General features: G+C 38.6%; 1 protein-coding gene across 1 annotated transcript; it reads left to right on the forward strand.

Annotated features, from left to right (window-relative positions):
- Positions 1–307: 307 nt before the first annotated feature.
- LOC147638965 (linamarin synthase 2-like) lies at positions 308–2,154 on the forward strand. Its single transcript, XM_086786070.1, has 2 exons — positions 308–884; positions 974–2,154. The coding sequence occupies exons 1-2, from the start codon at positions 383–385 to the stop codon at positions 1,903–1,905; spliced, it is 1,434 nt and encodes a 477-aa protein (XP_086642196.1). The 5' UTR covers positions 308–382; the 3' UTR covers positions 1,906–2,154.
- Positions 2,155–9,979: the final 7,825 nt, after the last annotated feature.

A 9,979-nucleotide genomic window follows, 5' to 3' on the forward strand; every position in this document is an offset into this window, starting at 1 on the left:
CGTGACAGAGAGAGGGAGAGGGTCATGTGCATGTGTGTGTGTGTGTGAGAGAGAGAGAGAGAAAAGAGAGAATAGTTCTTTTCTGAAACCTTGGTCGGCCACAGCAATGCGCGGGTGCAATACTAGTTCCTCTAGAGAATAACTAACCCATGACAAGACATCATATTTTTTCCTTAGACAAAAATATGAAACCAAACACTAAAGCCTTTGTCGACTGACAGGCCAAATACACTAACAAAAAGAAAAAGAAAAAGAAAAAGACTACGGAGGTTAGCTCAAAACAAGGTCAGCCACTGATTTAAAAAGGGGGGAGTTCCTTGCAATGCGGGGACTTATCGAGAGAACGTGGCAGAAGTTACCTTGCTGCACGAGCTGTTGAACTATGGCAGAGATTCATGTCCTGGTGGTGCCTTTCCCAACTGAAGGCCACGTCAATGGTCTACTTCGCTTCGTCCAAGCTTTGGCTACCCACCAGGGCCTCCTGGTTACATTTTGCTTCCCCGCCCGCTCCTACGCCTTAGCCAAAAAACGCAACAAGCTCAACGGCCTTTTAGCTTCAATTCGGCTGGAGGTCATCCCGGACGGCCTGCCCACCGCTGAAGATCAGGCGCCCACTGGCAAGCAGTGGATGGCGTCCATACCAATCATGCAGAATGCACTGCAACTCCTCTTAGAGGATCTGATCACAGACAAGTCTACAACTGGGTCCTCTTCTTTGCCTCGCATCTCGTGCATCATCTCCGACACTTTTGTGCCGTGGACACAGGACTTGGCCGACAAAGCGGGGCTACCTAGAGTGGATTTCTGGACCTCCACGGCCACGGTCTACTACATGTGCTCCCGTCTTCCAGAGCTCATCTCCAGAGGTTACTTCCCCTTGCAGGGTAAGTGCGATTTGCATTGTTATTGTGCGTTTGTTGTATAGGCACATCGTTAGCTTGTAACGGGCCTCTTTGTTTGTTTGCCTGTGTAGGTAGCATTAAGGAGAGGTGGTATGTGGAGGCTCCTCTGATCGACTTTATCCCAGGGCTCCCTCCCTCTCCTATTACTGACCTGCCGCAAGAGCTGCTCCACGCAGAAGACTTGTCCGACGACAGGTTCCAATTCGTGCTCAAAGCGTTCGCACGTGTGAGGGATGCAGACACGATACTGGTCCACTCTTTATACGAGCTGGAGAGTAACGTCTTCGACGCATTGCAGGCCGAAGGGATCCCCATCTACTCGGTCGGCCCTCTCCTCGACACTTCCTCGCAAACCCAGCCCAATTTATCTGCCGACAGGAGCGACTGCCTGCAATGGCTGGACAAGCAGCAGGCCGCCTCTGTGGTCTACGTCGCACTGGGCACCGTAGCCACGCTCACCCTCCAGGAAATCCATGCCATGGCCCTCGGGCTCGAGGCCGCCGGGCACCCTTTCCTCTGGGTCGTCCGGGCGGACTCTCTCTCTAATGGCACGCTTTCTGAAAGCTTGCCATGCGGGTTCTTGGAGAACACCGTCAGCGAAGGAAAGGGCTTCATCGTGCCATGGGCGCCTCAGACGGAGGTTCTCAAGCATCCGTCCGTGGCCGCTTTCCTGTCACACTGTGGCTGGAACTCTACGTTGGAGTGCTTGTGGGAGGGACTCCCGATGGTCGCCTGCCCTATACAAGCCGAGCAGAGGTCCAACGCTAGGTCAATAGTGGAAAAGTGGAAGGTTGGGGTGGAGGTCGAGAGACAAGAGGACGGCAGTTTCACCAAGGAGGCTGTGCAAACGGCCATTCGAGCAATAATGATGAACCAGGAAGTCAGGCAAAACGCTCTCGTTATCAAGCAAGTGACTCGCCGTGCTAGAGTCGATGGAGGCACGTCTCACACCAATCTTGTCAATTTCGTCGAGCACTTGCGCCATTGTCGTGCCGCACATTGACATATCGATTGCGCATCCTTATCGTGCTCGCTCCGCGTTATTTTTATAGTTTTACTGGACTGGCTCAGAGCCACGTTCAACCTCTTAAATAGGTCATTAACATGAGATAGTTAAAATTATGGTCTTAAGTTTAGCTCCCACAAAAATAGCTGCATAACCCAGTCATGAATTTTTTTTAATGTTCAATTTCACTACTTCTTCTTAAACAATTTGACTATTAATCGTGAAAATACATTTTTCTTCTTTAAAGTTTCCCTACTTTTAAGGGTTATTTTTTATATTCGTCTATACGATTAAGAAAGCTTCACTCCCCAGCTCGTTAAGTTGCTCATGTCTCCCCCCCCCCCCCCCCCCCCCCCGCGGCCCCCCAAAAAAGTAGAATGACCTCCCAACCTCTTTACAAAGACATGTATTGAAATTTTCAAGACTTTCAACCTCTTTACAAATACATCACTCTTCAAAATCTAGGGAGGTTGTGGGGACACTAACTCTTTGTACTATACTAGTGTAGTTATCACCATCATGGCAGCAGCTGGGACCTCCACTGAAGTGACCTCTGACGACGACTGGTCACGACTCAAAGGCTACAGCTACTCTTAGAGGTCCGGACTCCGTCTCCCAGTGCGTGCCACGTGACCAACCAACTCCAAGATCAACGGACAGTCGCAGAGACATGTCCAAGCAAGGGACCCGCAACCCACCACCACATGGGCGCGGGCTCCATCGTCATGAATGATGAGACTTTCCATGGAAATTTTCTAGCATTATAACCTACCCCATTTTTTACCCGCCTCTCTGGCCGTAGCCATTATCCTTAGCGTCAATATGGTGGGGCATAATGCGAGTGCTTCCTTTGCACCTTAATTCACACACAGCACCTCTTCGTGTTACTCTCCTTCGTGTTACTCTCTTACGAGTGGTCGTACAGGGTCGTACATAACATATGTATATACATACACTCGTGGACGATAGGTGAGTGTGTGAGAGCATTTGTGTATGTACATGTATATTTATATAATACTTATTATAAATCTAATATAATAAATAATTATAAATACTTGTATATATATATATATATATATAATTATTTACATAGTGAACGTATGTAGTCATATTAAAATTTTTAGCGTACAAATATATATTTATTTACATAAATTTTATATTAATATGTATGTATGTAATTTATTTTATAATAATCAAATATTTACAATGTAAATATGTATTTATTTACATAATAAAGTTATAAGTATTTGTTTATTATATATCCATGAGAATAAATATATAGATTTTTTATATAACAAATAAATGTTTAATATGTAAATAAATATATGAATAGTTTTTTATTTGCATAATAAGCATATAAGTATATGTTTTTCATATAATTAAAAATTATATATATATATATAATTTTATAATAATTATATTTTTTCATATAACTTTTTATTTATTTATATAATTAAAATTGTATTTATATAATTAAAATTGTATTTATTATATATTTATGAAAATAAAAATATTAGCAAATAGATGTTTATCTTGTAAATATATTTATATTTATATAAATGTTTCTTATTTAGTAAATAAATAGTTATTACATAAATATGTATATACTATTTGAATAATAAAGATGTATATTTTGTATTCTATTTTATTTATTATATAATAAATATGTATAGTATTTACATATATATGTATTTTAAGATGGTGATATTTCTCAAATTTAATAAAGAAAAATTCAATGTATATATAAATTTCCACACACACACACACACACACACATATATTTTTTTATTGTATAAATATACATTTACATAGCAAGCATATAAATTTATATTGAGTTTATATTTATTAAATAACAAATAGATGTTTATTATGTAAATAAAGACACTTATATAAATAAGTTTTTATTTACATAATACATATAAGTGTATTTTTATTATATATTTACTATATATTAAATAAATATTATATATGTGTATTGTACAATATATTACGTTATGTATACAATATACTTTATAAATTATATATATATATATGTATGTATGTATTACATATCAAGTATTAGTTTAAAACATAATATATGAATATATATATATATATATATATATATTCTTTATCAAATACATATATTTGTAGCTAAAAAAATTACTATCCATATTTATTATACAAATGAAGGTCAGCTATTATGCTCTCAAAACTAAGGCTGGTCCTATCCTTGGTTCAAACGCCACCATTTGCCACACTGTAGTGCAGACCTAGACTCTAGAGTCTAGGGCTGCCCATGCAGGATGAAAGGAGTGTTTGCCCACAATGATGGCATTCACCAATATCGCCAGTGCGCTCAATGGTGGGGCTTGAATTTTGAGAGAAGAATAGGTGGCCTTCATTTGCCCAGGAGCATGGAGGAGCTACCACTATTTCTCAAATTTAATAAAGAAAAATTCAATGTATATATAAATTTCTTCACACACACACACACACATATATATTTATTGTATAAATATATATTTACATAGCAAGTATATAAATTTATATTTAGTTTATATTTATTAAATAACAAATAGATGTTTATTATGTAAATAAAAATATGCTTATATAAATAAGTTTTTATTTACATAATACATATAAGTATATTTTTATTATATATTTACTATATATTAAATAAATATTATATATATATGTGTGTGTATTGTACAACATGATATATAATACATATCTACATACATATATATATAATTTAATAGTTTAAAACATAATATATGAATATATATATATATATATTTTTTCTTTGTCAAATACATATATTTGTAGCTAAAAAATTTACTATCCATATTTATTATACAAATGAAGGTCAGCTATTACGCTCTCAAAACTAAGGCTAGTCCTATCCTTGGTTCAAATGCCACCATTTGCCACATTGCAATGCAGACCTAGATTCTAGAGTCTAGCGTTGCCCATGCAGGATGAAAGGACCGTTTGCCCTCAATGACGGCATTCACCAATATCACCAGTGCGCTCAATGGTGGGGCTTGAGTTTTGAGAGCGGAATAGGTGGCTCAGGAGCATGTAGGAGCTACAACGTGGCGGCTTAACAAAAAGTTTCCACGTGGCAGGTGTCCTTTAAGATATTTAAGAAGTCCTTTTACAAGTCCGCATATCACTTCTCTTTTTAAAACCTTTTCAAATTTACATATCAAATCACTTTCACTTTTTGAGTCCTTTACAAGTTTACACATCACATCACTTTTTAATGGACCATGGAAGAGCAAGATGGATAAGAACAATTATTACCATTGGTAACTTATTTTGATTATAGGTTGATTGGGTCTTCTTTCATGTAATTGTCACATCCAACTAATGATTTAATGCATTGAGTTGTAGAAAAAAGAAATGCATTTGATTATAGAAAAAAAGATTATCATTCTTTTAGAGAGGATGAATGTAAAAAGTTTAGACTAGAATGAAGGCCAAGTTTTGACCAAACTAAAACTCATTTTGATTCAAAAAGAATGACCAAACAAAAACATATAACATATCTAGTTGTTTGGATAGTAATCATTGATAAAATAAGCACTTAGCTTAAAAGTTGAAGTTTGAGAACTATTCAAGGACAATAAATGTGCTCTTGTTGTGAGGAAACTTGTCTCGAAAATGTAGGTCAACATTGAACCTACAACTTTTGTATGAGTAAAATCAAATCAATGAAAAAAAATGAGTATGACAATGCTATATACTAGCAAAAATTCATATATATATTGAGTGGGTTTGGCAGCAAGACTAGCTCTCAGCTATTTAAAGCTAGGTTAGATAGATGTTATTTTTATGGGACACTAGCCTATGATATGAGTAATTCTAGGGTGACAATCCTCCACTCTATTCAGGTATTAGATCATAAGCCCATTCTTGTCCATATTCAGAAAACTGACAATAGTCTGAAAGTAGACTCGTTCCATGCTGGCCCCAACCTCTTTAAGCTAGAGTATGTTAAAAAAGACCTGGAGTCCATTTTTCACTTTTCCTTCTCTCAACAAGCCTCTCTAGCCAAGGCCACGGCTAAGAAATAATGAAACATGTTAAGAAGAGGGCTGACCAGCGTAGGTGGAAGAAGCAAAATGAAAAAATCAAGCTACAAGAGGAACTGGAGGTTAAGGTCAATAGGGAAAAAATGGAACACTAACACCACTACATTGTTATGGCTCACCCTAACCCCCTTTCAACAAACACATTGTTATGGCTCACCCTAACCCCCTTTCAACAAACACATTCAACAAGAGATTACCTAGTGAACCATAAGTGTCGTGAGGATCTTTCCAATGGTAGAGCTCGCAATCCTTGAGGTCTCCCAGCTCTACAACTCCTTAAGAAGCAATTTCACCGCACCTCCCACCACGAGCGTTGTCACACCGTTGCGTTGCACTACAGGTACTCGTCCCTCCTCTTACCTCACATCACTTTACACAATGCATTAGAGAGAGAGAGATTAGCAAGAGGATTAGCAAGAGCAAGACTCTATTGCACAATGGGAGAGTATATTGTATTATGAGAGAAATTCACTTATATATATGGCCATAAGTGTTCACACTCACTTAAACTATGGCCGGTCGGGCACTTTAGGCTCATAAGAGGCCTAATGCTATTACAATGACTACTCTCATAATATATCCATGAAGTACATCACTTTGGGACTTCATCCTACATGCTACCACATGCTCTTGAAACGGGAATCGCCATAAATACTCCGTTACACCATTACGGGCGCTCGTCCAAGTTGTAGATTTGGATACCATTGCTTCATAACTTGAATGTATAACCTTTTGGTGTATCCACCTTGACTCCTTGATGTGAGATAATGGAGGTAGCTCTTTTTAACCCTAGGCATGAGTTAACATTCCGCCCTTCCTAATGTCGATTGCGTCCTCGTGATCACGTTGAAGACCTTTGTGTGGGGAGAATTGACAAGTTTTATCAATGGCTTGATGTTGATTGACGTTCGATGGTCGTTGTTCCTCTAGAAGGAATAAGAAAATCTAGTTAGTAAATGAAAAGGTTAGTGGCTTATTGGGATTTCCTAACTGGGTGGGGGGTTGGGATTTATTGCGAATGATTATATTTTTATATGTGTGTGAGCATTTTTTGAGCTTTTTTACTCACTTTGTTTTTGGCAATCATAAGCAAGGTTACATGTGGTTTGTGTTAGTAGTAGGGAAACCAAGAGATGTTAATAATGGGTGAGAATAGAGGGAAGGATCCGGAGGAACGTAGACATTATCATCAGAAGGAGATGGTGATTCTCAATTCCTCATTTGATTTATTGAAGCGACATTCATCATTTGAAGAAATTAGCCTTTGATTATGTCCCTTTGTGGTGACAGGATTCATGTCAAATGTTGTTGAGTAGGACCTGTTCTTATATTCTTCTTCCCATGTGCTTTTCATGTTTTTATATATATTTAAATGCTTTTATGAAGCAGATATACATGAAGTACAAGAAGTGAGTCATATAGACTCTTATTGAACTACTATGTGGGGTTGAAGTAGCCACTGGTGGGCGAGGATTGAAAGAATAACATGGACTTACGAGGCTAATATAGATATTTTCACTAAGGATTGGAGATCATTGATTTGTGAAGATGATAGCATCATTTGGAGAGGTTTTTACTTTGAAGAAAAATTCCAGGCGATGGGTTATACCATTGACTAGGCTTTCGTCTACCATGGTCCCCACACCCAAAGATGTACCTAGAAGTTATCGATGGTGAGGCTTTGGTGCTGCAAATATTCTCCAGTGCATGAGTATGGATATGTACTCATGAAGCAACTGCTACATTAACATAGCCAAAAGAATATTAAATAATAAGCTTAACAAGATGTAATGGTTATTGAAGATCCTTGGGAGTTACTTGTAATATTCTACCACTTCTAGGTAGGCTATATGTGTGACTCCCTTGTGTTTGTGTTTTTTTTTTGTGACTACCACCTTGCGAGAAACAGGTTCTTGTGGCTACTCTCCTTTTTGAGAGAATATGTATTATGCCTGCCGCGTAGCTTCTACACTTACGCTTCACATCCAGAGGGGTAAAAAGAGCATTGTGAGTTTGTCTTTGATGCACTCATAAGTATCTAGAGACGTGGGAATTGATTCTTCAATTTTTGGATTAAATGTTATCGAGGCGGTAGGTAAGACTGCTGGCTGGTTACCATTGGGGTTGCTTAAACACATAAGATCTTATGTAGGTGTTGAATGCACGAAAGTGGTTGAGTGACTTGCTTGGTGTTACTTGGGTTGCCATTCTTGTCGAACTTTAGGTGAAGCTATTGGGGTTGAAGTCGGTGGTGAGGGTTAAAGTCGGTGGTGAGGCTTTCTTCATGTTGTTCGATTTTGGCAACCATATGATGGTATTACCTTCAAAATATCCTTATTGTTGTTGGAGCACGTGCATAAGCACCCATCTTTGATGAACATTATAAATTGGTGGCTGATGCTTTTGGTGCTGAGATTTCCTTCTTTGTGCAAGCTTAGGGGACTTTGTGATGCGCTTGGAAATTCAAGCGTTGGTATTTCCGTATTAGTAGTACCCTCTGAGTGCTGCATCATTGAGGAAGAGGCTTTGACTGTCGAGGCACCCAAATTGATTGGCACCTTCATAGTAGTCTTGAGCAATAAGTAGCTGCTTCTTCTCCACCCACATTTTGATACCATTAAGAGACCTTGATTTGTGTTGTCTTGGTGAATTTTTCTTTTTGGTTGAAGTGGAAGGTTGTGAGCCCTCCTTCACATTAGTTGTTTGGCACGCTAAGGCTACAGGTTTGAGACTCATGGGTATTTTTTACGACAATGAGGCTAGAGTATCTTGTGGAGTGACTTTAGATGATGAGGCTTTCGAGCATGTGGTTTTCTCCTTTGGTGAGGTTTGTCGATGTAGAGGCATAGGCTCCTGGGCTTTTCCTTTAAGTTCCTTGTTAGAGATATATGGTTGCGCAGAGGGAACTTCTTCAAGAATAGCTATTGATTTGGCATCGAACTTCGTTGATGAGGATGGGGTTAAAGGAGTAGGTGCTTTATCATCGGTCATTGACGTAGATGGTAGGTCATTGTGTAGTAGAGGGGATTTCGTGGAAGAGGTTTGTAACTTTTTGCATTCAGTATCATAGAAATCCATCAAGGTTGGATCCTCTTCCTTGTAGTATGGTATTGTCAACTTTGTGCCGTTGACCATCATGATGACCCTATTGCTGTTGCAAAGCACAGTGGTGCTTGGGTAGCAATAGTCCATTTACGTCCCAAGATCAAATCTGCTTCCAACACATACTCAACCCACAAAAAACTTGCAAGTAAGAGGGTTAGTTTCAATATACATTTTATGTTCAAAGTACCCCAAACATGGCATGTTCAAGTGTTGTGTTGTAAAGGGAAGTCTTTCAGGATGAGCCGTGAGAGTGTTGGTTGACCTAACAAATCCCATAACTCGAGGGTCATGAGATTGTGTTCTCCTGTTGGATAAACGTGTTTTTGAGCTATGGTGATTTTATTGGAAAGTTCTAATCCAACCAAAACCCTAGGGATCTTTTCAGTAAGATACCTTGGATGTTCTAGCTCCTCCAAGGTCTCTTCCTCTAATAGCAATTTTACAATGCTTGCACGAGTGTTCAAGGTGACTGTTTGCATGGATTCATTAGTCGAATACAACGAGTCATGTATCCAAGTTCCACCAAGGGGACGATATCATACTCAAGGAAATCTAGGGTAACATGGAATGTAAATTCCACATGTCCACCGATTGTTTGAGTAGCATAGCTAAAGTAAGTGGGCACTTCAATGTTTTGTCCATTGGCTCCTCTTGTAAGATCATTGACTGTAGGCATGAGTTTAGGTTGTCCCAATGACACCCAAGTGTCTATTGTCATGATTTTATGACTAGCTTGAGGACTAATCAATGCGTGTTTGTGCTTAACATCATTGCCTATAGGCAAATCTAACTATACCATGATGATAGAATCTTCAAGAGGAACCATGGATATTTTAGTTTGTGTTTTAGCTTTAGATCCTATTTTTGTTTCATATTCCCATTCACTT

This window comes from Cibotium barometz, chromosome 4, assembly GCF_041138505.1.
Source record: "Cibotium barometz isolate CiBa-2024 chromosome 4, ASM4113850v1, whole genome shotgun sequence".
Lineage (NCBI taxonomy): Eukaryota > Viridiplantae > Streptophyta > Polypodiopsida > Cyatheales > Cibotiaceae > Cibotium > Cibotium barometz.

Bases quoted from the DNA above. Each gene is read 5' to 3' on its own strand.
- LOC147638965 (XM_086786070.1), top strand. From the start codon at position 383: ATGGCAGAGATTCATGTCCTGGTGGTGCCTTTCCCAACTGAAGGCCAC. The intron at 885-973 runs GTAAGTGCGATT...TTGCCTGTGTAG, and splicing joins AGGTTACTTCCCCTTGCAGG to GTAGCATTAAGGAGAGGTGG.